Source organism: Fringilla coelebs, assembly GCF_963513975.1.
Source record: "Fringilla coelebs genome assembly, chromosome: 10".
NCBI classification, from domain to species: domain Eukaryota; kingdom Metazoa; phylum Chordata; class Aves; order Passeriformes; family Fringillidae; genus Fringilla; species Fringilla coelebs.
The window spans coordinates 4,893,225-4,913,390 of NC_140036.1; the positions used below are offsets into that span (position 1 = coordinate 4,893,225).

Here is a 20,166-nt window from a genome sequence, read left to right on the forward strand (position 1 = left end):
AGAATAAAAGCATAATCCTCGTGGAATTGCATTGAGGACATGATTGGAGGCAGAAATAAGGTGCAGAATAATCCTGCCTGGGTGGGTGACAAGTGGCCTTGTGCTCTTGGAACGGAGCATTGTGTCCAGGGCCAGGTGTCCCTTCCTGTGCTGGGGGGGTGAAGGGCAATAATCTGAATTCCCCGGATTTTAAGGCAATTAAGGACACAAAGCACCGCTCCTCCTGCTGCTCCATCCCACTGCCAGTCTTCCCTGGCATACGGAGATGGATGGAGTAGGAATAGCGGTGACGGGTGCTCAATGCCATGCCTACAGCAAAAATAGATGTGGTTGGGCTGTGATGATGCAAAGCCAGAAGAATCCTTCTCCTCCGATTTCTCCGGCTATGCTTTCAGTGCAGCTCCTGCCTGGCTGTCATTTGTCACCGGTGCTCATGGCTCCTCCATCCCCAGTACATTTTTTGGGGTGATTTTAGGCTGAAATTGGTTGATAAAGTCCTTTTCAAAGATCTTGGGATGAGCTATCAACAGGAATGGGGTAGGAAGCTGCGGGTTCATTGTGTGAGGTCACTGCTGCTGGGAAGCAGCGGGGGAAACACGAGGTTTTGGGATTAATTAGTGCCCGTGGGATGCCATACTCATTCACTACTCCTCAAATCAGACTTCTGCTGGAGCTAGGTGTAACAGAGGAGTCTCCTGCAGTGACCTGCATGAGCTCATCCCTCCTGCCCCTGATTTTTTGCTTTGCAGAAAGAGCTCAACAAACTCCTGCAGATGCTTTCCCAACCCTATGGAGCTGATACTGTTTCCCAGTTTTGGTGGATCTGTCTTGGTCCAGATGTGATGTTCAAGGGAAGTCTGTGCTTTGGGGAGGAAGATGTCAGAGCACTAGTACAAAACAGCTGGAGAGGTGACAACTAGATGGAAAAAGGGTCCTAAAAGTGGTGCAGGATCCAGCAGGAAAGGGAAAGCATCTTCCAAGGGCAGCCTTGTAGGCAAGATCATCCCTCCCTGGAAAGAGATGCTGGCATGGAATGAGTCTGGAATGCAGCAGCAAGACTGATAAAATGAGCAAAAGGCCATGAGAGGTTGAAGGAGGGTTTGTTTAGTCTGGAAAAGGACAGGATAACCCACTGTGTGTGAAGGGCTGCCTTGAAAAAACGGGACAAACTAGGAAAAAAACAGAGTGTTTGGTCGGTTGAACATGGGAAGAGCAGGAGATGCCATTCCTCAGCTGGAGATTTTGGGAGGAGGTCAAGCAAACATCTGGAACTACCAAATCCATGTTGGGGCCAGCCTGGAGGGTTCCTGAGTCTCCTCCCAGCTCAGGAGAAACGGTCTGGCCCACAACTCCATTTATCCCAACCCTTTGGTAAGCCTGTCTCAAGAGCAGGCAGGTTGGGATCCACAAGGTTCCAACGCTCTGTTCTGGCAGACTGGTTCTTACTGGGACCTGCACTCAGGGCAATGGTTGGGCATGCTGGAGCACGTGTGCTGGGATTTCTCCTTGGACCCCACATCCCCAGAGGGTGCTGGGAACAGGAGAGAAAGGACAGCAGGGGGAGGGAGGATCCTGCCTCCAGCCAGCAGGGGTGTGGTGGCTCCAGAAGTTACCCCAGGAGGCTGCAGTAATCCAAGTGGGAAAAAGCCAGTGACCTGGCCCAGGAGGAACCCACCTCACCTCTCTGACTTGCAAGTTTTCCTTGAAGCCTAAAGGATATTTTTCACTATTCATCGCACAGAGAATCTCAGGAGAGCTTCATCCCACCCCTGCACTGTTGGGATTGGGAACAAGGTGGGAATGCAGCTGCTCATTGCTCCTTGGGGGACACCTGTGGCTGCAGAGATGCACAAGTCAGGCAGCGCCAAAACAAAGCCCCAAGTAAACCCTGTCCTAGGAATGAACCTGTTTACTTTAGGAAAGGACTTGGTTGTTGTCCTTTGTCCTCCCAAGCATGTGGCAGAGATGACTCTGTGCCACAATGGGCACAGTGGGATTGGGACATGCTGCCAGAGCAGCTCCCACCTGCCCCTCACCACTCCGAGCAAGGCACCAGGCAGCTCCAGGCTGGGCTGATCCCAAATTTCCCTCATGAGGTAGTGATGAACTGTCTGAAAGGCAATTTTTGGCTTTCAGAAACCTCCCAGCTGGAGGATGGTGCAGATGCTATGGAGGAGAGGGAAGAACATGAAGGACTGGCATGGAAGCATCCCACCTTGGGAGATAGGAAGAGCAGAGCTGAAAAAATAATTCACAATTTGGTTGGAAAATGCATTCATGGTTTTCAACCGTTTTGCTCACCCATTGCTGGGACATGAGTGAAAATTTACTCACTACTCACTGGATTTCCAAGTCTGCAGCAGTCAGGAATGCTGAGGTGGAGGCACTGGCATGGCTGGGTAATTAAATTCGTGTCTGTGTTAATTACAGCTGCAACTGGGGCTGAGCATGAGTGAGACATGAACGATGGGAATGGTGGGCAGGCACCAGGAGCTGCATCCCAATGAGCTCCAAGTTTTGCTGACTCTCCTGAGGTGATGTCAAAGGTATGGATCTGTGGGAACACGGTGTGGAGCACAGGCCAGGTGCCAGAGGTGGGCACTAGGAAGGGTCCTGTGGAGCTGTACACTTCCTAAGCAAGCAAGAAAATGAAAGGATCAGCTTCTCCCAGCTCCAAAGCAGCTCCATTGGGCTGGGAGCACCTGCCTTTTGTGTCATCAATCTGCAAAATAAATCACTTGAACCCCAAGGAAGGAGATGGAAGGAAAAATGGGATTTTTAGGAGCTCATGGAATTCCATGAGGAGCAGAGAGCTACTGCACTGCCTGTACAAGGGGTGCCTGAATGTACTGAACCCACAACGGCCTTGATACTGCACAGGTCCCTCAAGCTCCACAATCCCTCCAGGCCCCCTCCTCGTGCCTAGGGAAAGCCAGGAGATGCTGCAGGGACAGGAGCATGGCCTGCACAGGGAGAGGCTCAAACTGCCCCAGAGGAAATTCCACCTGCATGTGTGGGGAGTGGACAGCAGCACAAACAGCTCCTGGTTTCCTTTTTCCCCTCCACGTGCTTCCAAGGTTTTTATTTGTCCTCTGCTGACAGGAAAGCAGGTCTGGAAAGGGCACAGCCTGTCACATCCAGCCAGCAGATGCTGCCCTGGTGGGATCCATGCTGGGGGTCAGGGTAGGCTCCCCCCTCCCAGGGATAATTCCTGCCTCACTGCTGGCAGAGCAGCAGGCCAGCCAGCTGTGGGTTCCAGCACACATCCCACAGCCGCCTGCCAGCCCTGCCCCAGGGCAACACCCCAGCCTGGGAGCATTGGAGCCTGGGCTGCCCCTGGACTGAGAGCCCGTGGAATGATTCAGCAGCAGGAAATGCTGGACAACAGGCTCTCCTCCCCAGGGCAGCTAGAGCAGCTGCTTCCCCAAACCCCAGAACAGCTTTAACATGGGTTATGGGGTGCACCTCAGCAAGCTGCTGCTCACAGACAACACTAATTCCCTCTGGCACCCTTGGTGGAATTTTCATCTGGATCTGAGCCTTATCAGCACCCCTGCTCCTCACAATGACATCGAGGGGCTGGAGTGTGTCCAGGGAAGGGAACAGAGCTGGGGAAGGGAATGGACCATGAGGAGTGGCTGAAGGAGCTGGGGGAACTCAGCCTGGAGCAAAGAAGGCTCAGGAGGGACCTTGTGGCTCTGCACAACTCCTGACAGGAGGGGACAGCCGGGGGTGGTCGGGCTCTGCTCCCAGGGAACAGGGCAGGACAAGGGGAAATGGCCTCAAGTTGTGCCAGGGGAAGTTCAAGCTGGACATCAGAAGGGATTTCTTCATGGAAGGGGTGGTCAGGCACTGGAAGGAGCTGCTGAGGGAGGTGGTGGAGTCCCCATTCCTCAGGGATTTAAAAATGCTGTGGATATGGCTCTTGAGGCATGCGGTGGTCTTGGCAGTGCTGGGGAGTGGTTGGAGTCCATCTGAGAGGGCTTTTCCAAAGAAAATGATTTCGTGATGCACCATGGCCTTGCAATGCTCACACCAAGCACAGACCTGGCACAGGGATTTGGGACGTGCTCAGCAGAGGGGGCAGTGACACATTGCACAAAATGCGTCACCAGGAACAGCCAACTCTAAATTGTGTCACCAGGAGCAGCTCAAACAATTTAAAATAATTACTGCCATGGTCCTGTTGTCCACTCTGGAGAGTAAAACCAGAGAAGTTCTAACAAATATCTGGATAATTTGTAAATCCCTAAGACACGTGGAGTGCTGCTGCTGGCCACCTCCTCTCCAGGCAGCTGAAGCAGGTGGGGTCTGTTCCTCAGTCTCTTCCTTTGCATGATGGTACACCACTCCTAAACTTTGTTCCCTATATCCTAAGAAATCATCAGCTTTGAGTCTAGAAATTTCCATTGTTTCCACAAAACCCCACACTCTCACCACAAACCAATGTGCAAAGCTCCTCCAACACAAGATTAAAAAAATTAAAAAATAACTGGCTCACAGATCCAATTCACAAACTCACTATGTGGTATGACAAATACACATGAAGCGTTGGCCCAAAAGCTTTTAATACAGGGGGCAACAGCTAAACACCCAAATCAGGGATTCAGTGCTGATTTCACAAGTGAGAAATGGACCTGAGAAGCACCTCAGATGCAATTTACTTGTGGGACACCAAAAGACTGGTTCTTCCTGGAAGGAGTGGATGGCACTTGCCCTGGAATTACCTCCATGCTTTTGTTTTCTTGGCAAAAATAAGAAGGGAAAGAAAAAACAAACGTCTTTTTATTTTATTTTCTCACTTTCGGAAAGCATTTTACACAGGTTTGGATCTTGGGAATAACTTGGAATCAGTAGAAAAAACTTACTGAACAGTATTTGTCTTTACAATAGAAACCTTTCAGGAGTCAAAATGGAGACTAAAAAAATACATGCAAAACATACTCCTTTCAAAACACAACTGGAAACAAAGCACCAAACTACACAAATATGCAGAATGAAACAGCATTGAACACCACAGAAGTTGTCTTCATAAAAAGTGTAAAAGTCACCTAATTCACTAGGCACTGTCACTTGGTTAAACAAAAAAGACAATAAAAAAATATTGTCCACAAACTCGCAATTTCAACTCAAAGGCTGTAGCTAGAAATTCCTCTATGTGTCATGCTTTAATAGCGACCTGAAAGACAAAAACCCAAGAGTCAGACTTCATGGATTGAGAGATTTCTGGCTAAATCCACTGCCTCTCTTAAAACTTGCATCACATCTGAGCTGATGTCCTAGAGGTAACCAAGCTCCCAAACTCCTGTTTTAACAGAATTCTGGAGGAAGAAACAGGATCTCAGACTAAAAACAAGGGCTGCTATCCCACTTGGTTTTTCCTAAGTATTTACTCTGTCCTCAAGGTTTCCCAATGAAGCATTAAAGAAATTGTGGCTCAATAAAATTTCCACACCAAAGTCAATCTTAGTGGACACAGAAGCTCAAAAGACGTTCAAGGAACGGTAAATTTACTTTTGAGACATGAACTCTGTGACTGGGCTAGGCCCAGGTATGGTAAGGTTGGAGGGGCTTGGAGCAACCTGGTCCATGGAAGGTGTCCCTGGCCATGGCAGGGGGTGAAATGGGATGAGCTGTAAGGTCCCTCCCAACCCAAAGCATTCCATGAGTCCATGGCTACTTACGAGGTGAGTAGGACCGGGATCTGGAGCGGGATCTGTAGCCCCCTCGGCTGTAGTACGGGGAGGGTGACCTCCTCCTGGGACAGGGGTGACACAAACAATCCCTGAGTTAAAACCTGCACAGGTGAGTGGCAGCAGCTTTATGTGGGTAGCTCTAACCCCACCCTGCTCTCAGAAATGCACTTGGGAAAGCCAACAAGCAGAGGAGACGCAACCAACGTTTCTACTGGGTAATAAAAGCAAAGATCTGAATTCTCTTTTTTTGACTAACACAACAAATACAAGCTATTGCACACACAATCTGCTTCCATGTGAATTTAGTTTGAAGCCAGGAGCATCCCACACAAGGAGGGTAAGCCAAATCCACCTTCACTTTTAATCTGAATTACTTGTCCAAGGTGAAGATGTCTGTGACTTGCAGTGCTACAGCCAGGCACCCCCAAACCCCTCCAACCCAGGCACTCCCAAGTGTTGTGTTTCCTTGCCTAGTTCCACTAATCCAGTACACACCTGTAAAACTGATCCCTGTCCTGAACAGCTCTCCAGCCTCCTCCTCCGCCACCACCTCCTCCTCTGTGAAAACAAAAGCAGAATGACTTTTAGGAATTTCAAAAATAAAAAAGTTCACTGTACAAAACCCCCCCATTGAGTAAGAAAATGATGTGAAGATAAGACAGCATTAGTTCCTACACTGGTCATGCTGAATTACTTCATTTAATACTGATGTTTACACACATACCTACTCAAGGAAATCCCTCTCACTTATTATTTTCAAGTAGCAAGATCACCTCACTATCCTGAAGAAAAACATTGATTCCAAGGTGGAGGCAGGGAAAACCCTCCTATCCTGACATTTTAACACTTTAGAGTCACATTTAAACAAGAACTGTGATATAATTTCTTAAGGAGAACAAAAACAACACCATATAGCAGTAACACTGAGTGGTTGGACTGGAACCTCCTCAGATTCAGACGAGCAAAACTTTACCAGGAGACTAAATCAAGTTTAAAGTCATGCCCAGTTGTTTTTGGGGGATTGCTTTTTTAAAAGTTTATTCCCTCATTTACAGACAGTTTTTCAGGCAAAATTAAGCTTCTCAAAGCAACAAGGAGAAACTGAAGTTTTAACAGGACAATTCCCATCTGACACTGCATTTCCCTTAGGGCATTATTTTCAGAGAGGGCAGGGAATGCAAAGGAATTGTTACCAATGGAATTTTTAGGGTGGGGTATGCAATGCTCCACTGCATCTTGAACAATTCCAACTTTTTCTTCCTCAGGGAAGCCCTGACAACATAGTAACACTTCTCTCTTCCTCAACCAACCCATGTCTGTAGGAGGGGAAAGTAGCACTGTGACATTTTTCAAGTAGCCACCCAGGAGTCATTTGTGGATCCATATTTATTCACAGAATGCCATAATGGTTTGGGTTGGGACCCTAAACATCATCCAGGGGCACACCCCCGCCACAGGCAGGGACACCTCCCACTAGAGCAGGTCACTCTCACTCACTGGCTTTCTCCTGACCCAATCACAGCTTCTGCTAACATCCACAAACCCTATCAGAAGGAAAAGGCACCACTGAAGATCTGGGCCCACATCGTAACTTTAACACAGAATTCTGCAATTGCAGGAATGTTTGGTAGTGCAGACAGAAAAAAATCAATTCTTTTTGTGTTCAACTTAACAGTATCCCAGAAATTGTGAGGATTTTAGAGAAAAGGATTTTGCTGGAAAATGCTATCACCAAAACCAATAATGATTACACACATATCCAACCTGACAAGGGGTGTTAAAAAAGCCTTTTAATGCAGATGTCCAATCCCCAATTCTTTATTTCTGACAACATCTGAGGTGCCATAATTACCAGCAGGAGATACTGGGGACCACATAAATTTCCCACTTTTTATTACTACACTGTGCTCAAAATATAAGTTGACACTATAATACCAACTCAAATATTAATCTGCACCATTTCAGGGCTAACAGATGAACCAACTAAAGATTCTAAATTGAAAATGCAAAGAATACACTTTGTTTTTCAAAACTTCAGTGCAGATTCAAAAAACATTCTGGACTAAGCTAGGCCACAGGTCAAACACCATCAAGTATTTCTCAATCCAACCAATTGGATTTGCACTGAGCAATCATTTCGGTGGAGATTTCACAGGAAGATTCCAGAATGAGAGTGAGTGCAAAAGTATTCTGGAATAGTTATGTAGGATGAACTGCCTAATGCTTGCACAGGCAGATGAGAAAGCAGAGTTTAGAAAGCAGCACAATATTCCAAATATGCTCACCTGTATGACCTGCTGTAATAGTCACGGTCATCATAGCCTCTGTCATAGCCTCTGTCATAGTAATCTCGTCGCCGTGAGCTGCCACTGCAGGGAGTAAAGGAAAATGCATTTACTAAGATATAGAACTTTAACTTTGTTTGCAGTCTGTTAATTTTACACTATTTAAACTAGATTGTATTGTTATGTCCCATCCTTACATTATGTCCCATCCTTACAGCTGAAAGACTGTGAGCACTCCTGTTTTCCTACTAGTGCAGGTGGAAACAGAACTACTTAAATAATTGCTTTTTAAATGCTTGAACTTCCAGTTGTTTTCCTCAACCTTTATAAATCTCAACCTTTTGGTATCACAGGCACATGAGGAATTCCATTCTGAGACAAGTCTTCATCCCCTTCTAACTCTGAAAAAACTCCTGTTCAATCAACTGACTAAAAAAAATCACAAATCTGTAGTCTCAACATCACCATAACCATCAGTAAGCTGAGTCTTGGGAAATGAACTGGGGAATGACTTGGGAAAACAATTGACACTGTTGGTAACTTGAAATCAAACGTGCAGTGCGTCAACACAGCAAACTGCTAAGCCCTAATGCTAACTGAGCCACCCAGCTCCTTGAGCAGTACTTGTTCATTCACTCTTGAAAACCTGAGCTTGCAAAGGACATGAATATTTGAAGGTACACAGGAAAACTACTTAAAGTAATTTAGAAATTGTCAAAGTGTCTTCCTGTAGACACATGCATTACTACTGATGCTCATGTCTAGTGTTTTCAGTGTACAGCAAAGCAGCCATGAACAAGGAAACACAACTTGTGCATTAATGTGGAAGCCCAAGAAACCAGGAAAACCACTCAGAATCAGGCCTCTCAGAGGAGCAAGAGGAGTTCTCACAAAACAATGAATCCTATCCTGTACTGGTTGGGGGAGAAAAAAACCCAACCAAACCACAGATAAAACTTACTAAGTGGGTCTTCCCATATAGATTCCAGGGGTAGGTGTGTGAGGTCTTTTTGTTATCGAAAAGTCTACTCGGATCCTTCTTCCATCCAGCTCCATTCCATTGGCACGTTCCTTTGCCTAAGGAATGACAGAAGACCATTAGCTGTAGGTATGAACTTCAGCAACAACACGAAACACAAATTTCTAACCTCTGCTTAAAGTGTTAAAACGTCCTAAAAACCAGCTCAGTTTGGAGGCAGGTCTGCGTGTCACATCTTGCAGTGAATGTACTGTATAAGACACTCTAGGCCAGCTGGATTTAAGTGCCAGTAACCACCAAAAATGTGATTTCTGTGGCATTCAAATCCTGAAAGGAACATCACTGGGCAATTGTTTCAGTGCCTCTGACATGACTAAGAGCAACCTTTAAACATGCTGATGTAGGGAGATGTAACTACTCCACCACACAACATGAAACATTTAAAGGTTAAAAGAACATCACTAAGATATTCAAATACATCCTTCAAATTACCATAGCCTTGAATATAGTATCAAGAATATAGTATAGAAAGTTACAAATAAAAAGTAAAAAACCAAAACCAATTGCGCTTTGGTTCTTTATTATCTGCCAGGTAGCAGGACCTACATATCAAGCTGCAAACCAAAATGGAAGACTTCATGCCAGATGTGGAAAAGACTGGAGATTTTCTGGAGTGGAGTTTATGCAGAATATAAGCCTCGTTCCAGCCCATAAAGGGCTGCTTTACAAGAATTGGTATGAGTGTAGGATTCTTGGGTGAACTCCCGATTCATTCTGCAGCATTAGTAAGCCCAATTCTATGATTACGAGATTCCAAGTATTTTCCAGGCTGTGAGTTTCCCCTGTGACAGAACACACACCCCAGGAGCTCAGAGCCCAGCAAACATGGCCCACACTGTGTACCCCAACCTACTTCCTTGGCATCCTCGACGTTCTCGAAGTAGACGAAGGCGAACCCTCGGGAGCGCCGCGACTGCTGATCGTACACGATGGAAACATCAGCAATGGGCCCATACTTGGAGAAAACCTCTCGCAGGTCTCGTTCTGTAGTGTACAGACTCAGCCCAAACACTCCGAGACAACAGTTTGGATCAGGATTTGCCTAAAGGAAAGGACACAGATATCAAGATCAAATTGGGTTTATTTACAGTGCAACTGATTTCTCAGGTTGTGACTGTCAGGGATTCAAGAACAACTAAGGTGGGGCTGAGATTTGGGATTAAACCTAGAGGAGCACAAGCCTTCCACAAAATCCCTTTGTGTTTCTCAGGGCACAGACTGACTGCAGGATGGATGCAGGAGCATGACTCATCCCTCACACACGTACCCTGTTCCCGATGTGACGCCTGCGAGTAGACATGGGGGAATGGCTGTGACTGTGCCGCCGCCGGTAGTCCCGACTGTACGACCTGCTTCTGGATCTCCTGTGCGAGCGGGACCGGGAGCGCGACCTGGTGTAGTGTCTTCGGGAACTCCTCCTCGACCTAGACCTGAGGGAGAGAGGAGAAAGGTACAGTGTTGGGCTTGTTGGGGTGTTCAATATTTCAAAAAACCAGCAGACAGTCACAAAAAGCTCAAATAATTGTTCCCCAAAATCCTGCAGTACCACATACTTCAGCTATAATCTATTTACTCACTACTCTCAAGGACTGTGTGCTACATCTTTACTATCAGATTACTGCAGATAGTCTCAGGGCATTTCTGCTGCAGTCCAGGAACTTGCACTTGATCACAGTCAGCTCTTCCTTTAACAAAGCTATCTGGGTGTGACCTGCTAGTGCTTAGAATATTCAGTGTTTAGGTAAAAACAAGGGGGGTGGCTTTCTTTTCACATGTATCAGACAAAGGGAACAGTAAATATACTTTAACACAAAGCATGCACCACTAAGGGGGACACTCTCTTAGTGCTGCCTTGGGTGACACTGAAAAAATGCCCCTGAAACAGAGCTGAACACAATCTGAAGAAATCAATCCTGAGCTGGCTCATTTACCTGCTGGTATTTCAGCAGTTATTTTGCACTGTTTGTTCATGAATATTTACATGTTCACGCTCTTAAGTGCACTTCTGCAAAGGTGCAACTGCTCACTAATTTTTTTCCCCCAAGAATATTTTCTTACATCACAAGCTCTGTGGACATGAGGGTCTAAAATTCTTCAATTCCTTCTCCCAAAGTCTCACCCCTCCCAATATAGCCAATCCTAGAGGAGAAGCTGGGCACTCACACAGGGATCTACACCTGATCTTGGTCTGCTGATGGCTGTACTGAGTAACCTGCACTCCACACCACTCCAACAAAAAACCCCTAAAGGCTAAGAAGTGCAATAAACAGTGTAACAGTCAATGGATCTGAGTCACAAATTGCTGATTTTCAGGCTCCCGTGTCTTAAATGTCCCCTTCCTCTAATTCCACAGCAGCACCACAACACTGGTGTGAGGGAAGCACTGAACCTGAACTGCTTTTACTCCTGAGCATTTAACAGCTTCTTCCAGGATTTCCCACCAAGTGTCATCAGGCAGCCAAACTGTTCAATCTAGCTCCTCAAAAAACACCTCCAACCTCATCAGGAGAGAGCCACAGAAGCTCAACTTAAAATGCATATTCATGTCCAGGAGAAATTAATTCAGCATGTCCCATTACTGCACTTCTCAATACGTATTTATAAAGAAAACATTATTTTTAGCAACAAAAAAACAAAAAACAAACAAACAAAAAAAAACACACCCAAAAAAAAAAAAAAGAGAGAAAAAACTTCCCTGAAGCTGGGAAAACAGTAAAAAAGAGAAATTATAATATCAATAACAAAAAAAAAGAAGCTCCACACATGCACACAGTCACATTTCAGCCACTGATATAGGAAAAAAAAATTAAAGCAAACACAGAACTGGTATTTCAGGTACCAGAATGGTATCAGCCAAAGATCAATAAAAGTAGATTTTAAAATCAAGTATATCCACACCCCAACTGATAAAAACACCAAGACACAGGTTGGTTCCCAAATCAAAGTTTAATTTATAAAGCTGGTAACTCAAAAATACATTTGCAACAGAAACTACCAAGAAATATAGAAGTTATTACAGGGTTATTTCTCTGGGGAAAGCCAGAGCTCAAAGACCTGCCCACGACCACATCCACACGTGTGACAGCACTGAACAGAGATTAAAGTATGCTGTTTCTAAATATGTGCCTCGACACAATTCTGTCCAAATCTACCAATCAACACTAACTCTGGCACATAATTCCATTATTTCCAGCCATAGGCACCTTCAAGACAGCTGTTAAATGCTCAGGAGGCCATGGTAGTTATAAACTCCTACTTTTTGGTCATCAAAAAGTAGAAAGCCAGTTGCCAGGGTATTGTTTAAGCAAAAGTAAGATTTGCCAGGTCTCTTATAAATTCTACATCTTCTATTTGCTTCCTCAGAATTGTGTACCATTTGTGACTGTATGTTTACTCAGCATTGTGGTTATTCTGTAAGTAGGAAATATTTTAAGGAGTATGGAATCCCTGGAGTCATATGGATTAAAGGGCAGAAGAACATGCTGGGAGGGTGTCTTGACTTTGCTGTTTTAATATTAAGTTCTGCAGCATCCCTCCCCCAAGGTTTTCAAACCCTAACTGGATAAAGCCCTGACAGCAGGGTCAGAGCCCAGAGCAGGACCTGGGACTGGGCCCTTTCTGAGCTGCCCCATCATCTCTCACTGCTGGCACTCCCACAGGTCACTCCAATTCCACACTTGGTAATGGTACTACTCTAACAAGTATTTATTCCTTTTATTCAATGCATTTCTTCTTACACTACAGGGACTGCCAGGTGCATGATATGACACTTGTGACTGTGCCTGAATTAAACAAAAAAACCTCATTCTTCTGCTGTCAAAACTTCCCAATTGCATTCCTTCTTAAAAAGCCTTTCTGTTTGATCTTGCAAGATTCAACACACTATTTGATTATGTTTTCAATCCTGGGTGATTGCTGACAGCACAGTATCTTCCTCCAGCCTGCCCCCCAGGCTTTGGCAATGCATTGCATGTTCACATAAAAAGGGTGTTGTGAACAACCCACCTAAAAACCACACTGCTGAAACCTCACCTTTTTTACCCTGAATGCCTACAAATGAGTAAAGAAATGAACAACACGTTAATTTCTGTAGTCAGCAGTCAACTATCTACTCTTTTAAGAGGAATTCTGACTCTGCACACAGCTTGTTTGGCAGGTGAGTATCAGGAGAGTTAACACAGTGCAATAGGCACATGGATGTTTGTGCTGCCACATAACAAATACAATAAGCAAGTTCTCCACAACTTTCCTGGAGAGCTTGCAGAGCTGTCTAATATTCAAAGCTTCCTACCCCGTTAATTTTCAAGGTAAATCAACGTATTTAAAATGTCAGACTGTGAAATTCGCATTTATCTCTACTGCTTCTTTCCACTACTCCAGGAACATCACTGCTTCCAGTGAAGAAATGTAATACATGAATGTGGCTTAAAATGGGAAATCTGCGGATACACCAAACTCTGCTAATATACAAAAAACCCTAAGATCTAAACTCCACACTCAGACACAAGTCAGTATCCCAAGAGATAAAAGCCAGGCACTTCCAAAGTGTATCAGCAAGGGTACAAAGCTACATAGCTGACTGAACTATTGGAAGAAGCAGCAAAAATATCTGAATTGATATAATTTGGCTTTCCCAATCCTGAAACCACGCACGCCCCTTTGTATTCCATGTCCACAGAAGATCCACTAACTCTGGAAACAGAACTGGCTAAGCTGGGCCACCTCTGACAATCATCTGACTTGTGAGGAGGAGGAAGAGGTAAAAGAAGGAAACTCACCTGGATTCAGACCTGGATCTAGATTTTGACCTGGAGCGCCTGGAATCCTCCTTAGAGCGAGATCTTGCAGGGGTGTGCCTCCCCGACTTGCCAGACCCATGAGCACTTCCGCTTCTGGAAGCAGAACGGGATTCCTGCACGCAGATATTGAAAGCCTAATTTGTACACAATTCCTTGTTCACCTAGGGGCTGTAAACAAGCTCCAGTGAAATAAATGGTAAATATTCATAGCTATGTGTCCGGGCAGTCAGCATTAGCACTGCCTAGATTTTTAAGGAGGTTTTTTTTTTTTTCCCTGGTAGACACTTCTTTACCCTGCATGTACTTTTGCTATTAAACAGATAATGCATGCATGTTTAGCAAAATATACAGGGACACATAAACAGACTAGTAATTACTTAGCGTAGTGCTTTCAGATTCCAGATTACTTCTTATCTTAACTTCATTTTTATTCCTTTTCTTCATTCTTCCGTTTCAAATTCTGACTTCTTTCATCTTCCCCACTTCACACAAATTGCTCAATATTCTACAAGTGGGACTTCTGGTCTGATAATTAGCATGCATTCACTTTCTTTTTTTTCAAATTTCAGCTTCACTTATTCCTGAGCTTCAAATAATTCTCATTTATAAAACTTGTCAAATGGCGACTTCCGCATTTTCCTTCTTCAACATTAACCTTAATAGAAAAAGAACAGGATGAAGAATATTTAAGAACTCCAGGATAAAATCTAGTGCCAAAACTGAAACTAGAAAAAAAAAAGTGTTGTGGACTTTTACTATAAATGCAGTTCAAGAATTGAATCTACCAAAGCCCTAAAATTTTATTAACAGGTTCAGTCAACTCAGTTTAACTTAGCCCTAAGTAGCTGAATTGCTATTTATGCCTGTATTTAACAGCAAATGCAACTGGATCAACTGAGTACCTACTAAGGAATTGCAGCATCAGGAAACTCAAAATAATTTGCACTATCAGCCACACACTGAGACAAAATCACCAAGGAGTGACTCCAGTGAGGTCCTGCTGCGGCCACTGATGGATGTGCTTTTGAATGCAGAAAGCACAGCATTGATCCTTCCATGAACTCCAATTATCTGAATTTTGGGCCCCTCCTGCAGTTTGGCAGCCCTGGTGTGAAGGTTTAGGAGCACACACCCCCAGCTGCCTGCACAAGTGGGATTACATGTGCAGGCTTTGTGTTTCCACAGAAATCTGCATTCCCCACTGATCAGAACTGCACTGGAGCCCCACACTCCAAACTGCTCTGGACTAACACCCCACCTGCTCTGTTATTTACTGGCAATCTCCTCTGGCAGTGACATGACCTAATTAGCAGTTTCAACTTATGTATTTTTATTTTTAAATCAATATAATGCTTGGCTTTACTCATATGCCTTAAACACCTGAACACACTAGTAAAAAGTATTCTTCATTTCAAGATATTAGAGAAAAGTTAAAATTCTGCAGAATTATACTTCTTTATAAAAACAATCCTTAATTTAGTGTAAATTCTGATGAAGAAATCTCACCAATGTAACTGGGTACCAGCTTTTTTTCAAAAATCCCCTGTCTTATCTTTCTAACATCTCTTAAGCCTGAACACTAACTTAATGGGAATCCTGTACTAAGCATTCAGAAATTCATTTGCTAACCCGAAATTTACACACTTCAATCACTTACATACAATTTCAACTAAATGTTACCATTTTACAATTGTTACCATTTTACAATTCCCTAACATACAGGGGAAAGAAACAAGATGCACAGGACAAAGCAGGTTTGCAATTAATCCCAAGAGCAACAGAAATAGCACAAAGTTGGCCAAGGCTGTATTCTTCATACAGATGTTTAATGTTTTGTTCTAAACTACAGATTCCCCAGGTACTAACACTGCAAAGGGCAGGGGGAATATTTAGGAACAATTTAAGTTACAAATAACTAATTTAACGTAAATCCATTAGTACCTTCCACAGAAAACACTCCACAGAGATGAGTTCTGAGTTAATATATTAATTTTGCCATAAGAAGTCTTAGCTCTTTAACAAAGTTAGAGAAAGCAAGATTGAAGAAGGATAAAAACCCAAACCAAGGCTGCTTTTCACCTGAGGAAAAATACTTCAATTCACAAAAGATAATCTCGGCTAAACAGAAGGAGCTGTGTCCAAATACAGGTGGAGATCAGAAAGAAAAGGAGAAATGCAAGACTGGAGGGAAGCAGTTGGGAGGATTTTGCCCACAAACACACACACCAAACCCTTTTTCAGAGCTTTTAAAAGTCAAAAAGCTTTGAAGAAATGAGTAAAGAACAGGCAAGTCTTCATATATTTGGCACATTTTTCAGGCAGTCTTTGCTGTACTATGCTAAGGTTGATATGGAATCTGGACACTGAGGAGCTGAGCAGAAACTCAGGAAGAAAACGTCTTAAAGACAACTATCTACCACAATCAAAACAATTTAACAGCTGGCCTATTTTTCATTTAACTCCTTTGCATTTCACGTTTCCCAGTCTTTAAAAATCCACTTTTTTCCCCCCACATCATCCTTCAATCCACCCATTATACAGGATTATTGCACTTTATTCCAGCCTTAAAGGAATTCAGTGCACCTCACCTGCTCTGGATATCACCAGGACTGGAAATAACCCCAAAATTACCAAGCTGCCCCTTTTCCACCCCAAACCCCAGGAAATCCTCCCTATCCAAAATTCCAAGTACCAGGGGCCTGCAGCACTGCAAATTTATTTTACACCCTTGAGGGTCCACATCAGTCACTCCCACAGTTTCTTTCTTGCATCCTTTTTTGTTGTTCTTTATGTTTGCTTTTCCTACTCTTTGCTCTTTCACAAAAATACCCAAGTGTGCTCCTGGCACGACATGGGGAAGAGGGAAGAAACAACCTTCTTACCCTGCCTACATTCCAGCACTGCTGGTCAGCAGATCCAGACTGGTATTCACTACACAATAACCATATTCCCCCCAACCTTAAGTTTGTCAAGTGTGAATTTAACCTCCCTCCCCACATCCCTTGGTCTTTATCAACAGTTCTTCCCCTTCATCAGGCACTTCTGGAATTCACGTGGAAGCCCTGAAGTCCAGGCTTGTGGATTCCAAATGGTTCATTCCAGACCTTGAGCACATGCAAACCAAGTGCTGGGATGATGTTAACAGCTCTAAGCACATTCACAAAGAGCCTTACAGCCATGGACTCTGAGCAGGGAATGTCCCAAGGCAGGGTTATTTGGGGGGCAGTAGGTGGGAAATGTTTCCATGGACAGAAGCAGCTGTAGATGATGGACAGAGTTCTTTGCACTTCTGAGATCCAGGTTTTCCTCACAGGAATGAGAGTTACAGATTTCAGTCAGTAATGTAAGACACAGAGAAATAAAAGTTTTAAGGTTTTATAAACATATAGTCCTAAGAAGTTATGTATTTCCACTTGTTTTCCTAAGGAAAGGTGCAGCCTCACCTCACACCATCAGATCTGCAGCCTCCTTATTCAAGGTGTCACTGAGCTGACTGCACATTCCCCAACCTCTCCCGTATGGAAATTGCCTCCCTTCCCCTGAGGGACACGAGATCACTGCTGGGGGAGCTGGGGATTCACTGGAGGGAAAGCAGAACCATCCCTTTCCACAGGTTTCCAAACTCCAAACAGAAAGAACAGCGTGTACTGAAAAATCAGGCCACAGCTTCCTCCCACCACCTCTGCCACTGGCTCTGTGGTGCCTCCAGTGCCCAACCTGGAAGGAAATCACCCACCAGCAAAACCCAAATGATCTCCTGACAGGTTTGGGCATTGAATGAGCTCCCCAAGAGGTCCCATCAAGTGCCAGCTGGTGAGGGAGGAACACAGGGCATGGTCCATCCCTGTGGTGGCACTCAGTGATCAGCTCATCTCTAATCTCAAACTGCTTCCTCAGACCTCCTTCTCACACCAATTAGTAATAAAAATCACTCTTTCTTGAAAATACATGCATTAAATACCTTGTAAGTAATCTGTAAACTGACCTTTTATACATAAAAAGCCCCCAAACAAACAAAACACCCCCCCATCCTGACTTGCATATTGAACAGCTTCTGAACCACACACCAAACCATCACTATCATAATTAACTAATTCACAGGGTAGAATTCATTAATTTGGCCTTTAACTTGTCTTTTTCCAACCTCTCCAAGCCTGAATCCCATCAACAATTTCAGTGAAAACAAAGTTAAGTTGGAAAACCATGGCACTGCAGTGTAACAACAGCATCTCAAGTATATTCCAGTATTTAACAATTTATAGTTTCTTCAGTTCATCCTCCTATGGAACATAAGCTGTAAAAGAGAATTCAAGTGGGGATTTTTTCTTCTTATCTTTCCTCTCCCTTTTTAAAAACGCCATAATCCGGAGTAAATTCGTGCTGCTGCTTAAACAAGTCCCACTCCTGGCGAAAGCACCTGGAATTTCTTCATCCCAAAAGCTGCCATGAGGGCTCAATCAAGTCAGGCCTGCAAACCAATGCAGCTGGAAATGGAGCAAAACGAGCTCCAGCTGACTGAATTCCCAGATCTGACTGCCTGAAGGAACATCACTAAGGGAGAGAGCAGGAGCTCCATTCCTGCTGGCAGCCTGCACTTGGGACAGTTTAAGGCAGTTGCAATCATATTCCAGATTATTATTTGGATATTCCATATCCAAACACTAACTCAAGTCTGCAGAGACTCCAGCCTGGAAAAGCACAAAAGCCATTGACTCAGTAAAACATAAGCCTTAAGTAAGCAAAAAAAAACCCATAAATAACACTGGCAAGAGCAGAAGGAAAAGCAATCCCTGCTCCAGTCTGGAATAGCAGGTGTGCAGCTCTATGGTTTCACCTTTACAAACACATTTCGAACAACTTACCTATTTAAAGGTCACAAAAGTTCAGAGATAATTCATTCTAGGCGCTGGCAAAGACTGCCAACAAATGCTTTAATACATTTTTTTATATTAAAAATACAATGAAGCAGAAGACAACAATTTCTGTCCCAGTACTCTGCACGATTGTTTCGCACAAAAAGGCTTTACTATAGAAGCTTTATTATTTCTACTCTTTCTGACTGAAAATACAATGCAGGTTATCCTGACAAACTTTATTAAGACTACATTGGCTTCCAGTGTGACCTGCACAATAAATAAAGCATCTTAAAAAAACTAACACATAAATAATTCACCCAGAGCAAAAAACACCCCCTCACTAAAAAAACTTCAGAACGAATGAAGATACAAAGGAAAACACAGGTGCCTAGCATAAGCCTATTCCTTAATCCCTGTCTTTCACCATTCATTCCCATTTTTAGCTCCCTGGACACCAATTTTTTCTAATCTTACCTACCTTGAAGCAGAAACACCCACATATTACAGCTACTTATAGCGAATTAATAAGATAAAACCATATTCTAAAAAAGATATTGCTCAGAATTACTACCTTTTAAAATATTTCTTGCCCCCTCCAGTTTAAAACTTGGGAACTTATCACCTCCAAAACTCCCTCCGGTACTGCAGCAAAATATTTGAATTATGCTAAAAAAATCCCCAACGCACAGCAGTGACCCTAAATAAAGACATCAAAGGCAAACAAGGCTGATGCAGTAAATAAAAAGCAACTACAGATGCGTATCACAAACGTGAAGGTTAGCAAGTCATCTATATGGACACTAATAAATACTCTTTTGGACAGTGAGATCTTTCCGAAGTTAGGAGCCCTGGGAGATATCTGCTGCAGGTTTCACAAAGCCAAGGGGTTGCCTCCATTATCAAGTTTAAATTAGAGAGCCCGAGACACCTGGACGCCAGGCCCGAGAAGCAGAGTTATAGTCACAGGGCAGAGGGAGCGAAAAGCGGTCTAAATTAGAGAGCAACTCAAGAGCGGATTGCAAGGCGGCTCTGGAGAGAGGATAATAACAGGATTCCCCTTTTCCAGGGGTGGGATGGAGGGCGAGGGGCCCCCGAGGGCCCGGGGCCGCCATTTTGTCCCTCCCGGGCGCGCGGTCCCGGCCCAAGATGGCGCCGGGCGCCTCATGCGGGGAGCGGCCCCTCCGCCATCGACCCCGCCGCGCCGCCTCACCCGCCTCTCCGCTCCCGCGGAGGCTCCGCCACCCGCAAAAGGGGACACGGGGGAACCGGCGCCACCCGAAGGCGATGGAGGGGGGTGTGGGTTGGGGAGGCAAGGGAGGGAGGGGGGGCCCGGCCGCGCAGCGTGCTCGGGCTCCGTGTATTACCCGCTCGCCGTAGTTTTGTTCTCCGCTGTCGCTCATCCTCCCGTCCCGCTGCTCCTGCCACCGGCGCCCGAACCGGACACGACCGACCCCGGCGACAGCGCCGTCCGCGCGGGAAGTGACGAGACCG

The 20,166-nt window shown here is 44.6% G+C and overlaps 1 protein-coding gene across 2 annotated transcripts; it reads right to left on the reverse strand.

Moving 5' to 3' along the window:
- Positions 1-4,773: 4,773 nt before the first annotated feature.
- TRA2B (transformer 2 beta homolog) lies at positions 4,774-20,160 on the reverse strand. 2 transcript variants are annotated; one of them, XM_084212151.1, is made up of 9 exons: positions 20,040-20,152; positions 13,799-13,932; positions 10,288-10,450; positions 9,874-10,062; positions 8,943-9,058; positions 7,982-8,065; positions 6,192-6,254; positions 5,685-5,758; positions 4,774-5,179 (listed from the first exon to the last, which is right to left on the reverse strand). In XM_084212151.1, exons 1-9 carry the CDS (start codon positions 20,073-20,075, stop codon positions 5,169-5,171), a joined length of 870 nt encoding a protein of 289 aa, XP_084068277.1. In that variant the 5' UTR covers positions 20,076-20,152; the 3' UTR covers positions 4,774-5,168. The 2 variants fall into 2 exon arrangements, with proteins under 2 accessions (XP_084068277.1, XP_084068278.1); XM_084212152.1 differs by lacking the exon at positions 13,799-13,932 and having other exon boundaries at positions 20,040-20,160.
- Positions 20,161-20,166: the final 6 nt, after the last annotated feature.

Excerpts from the sequence above, each read along its gene's own strand:
- TRA2B (XM_084212151.1), bottom strand. The coding sequence starts at position 20,075 with ATGAGCGACAGCGGAGAACAAAACTACGGCGAGCGG. Across the intron at positions 10,063-10,287 it reads GGCGTCACATCGGGAACAGG|GCAAATCCTGATCCAAACTG; the intron begins GTACGTGTGTGA and ends CCTTTCCTTTAG. Across the intron at positions 9,059-9,873 it reads ACGTCGAGGATGCCAAGGAA|GCAAAGGAACGTGCCAATGG; the intron begins GTAGGTTGGGGT and ends GTCATTCCTTAG.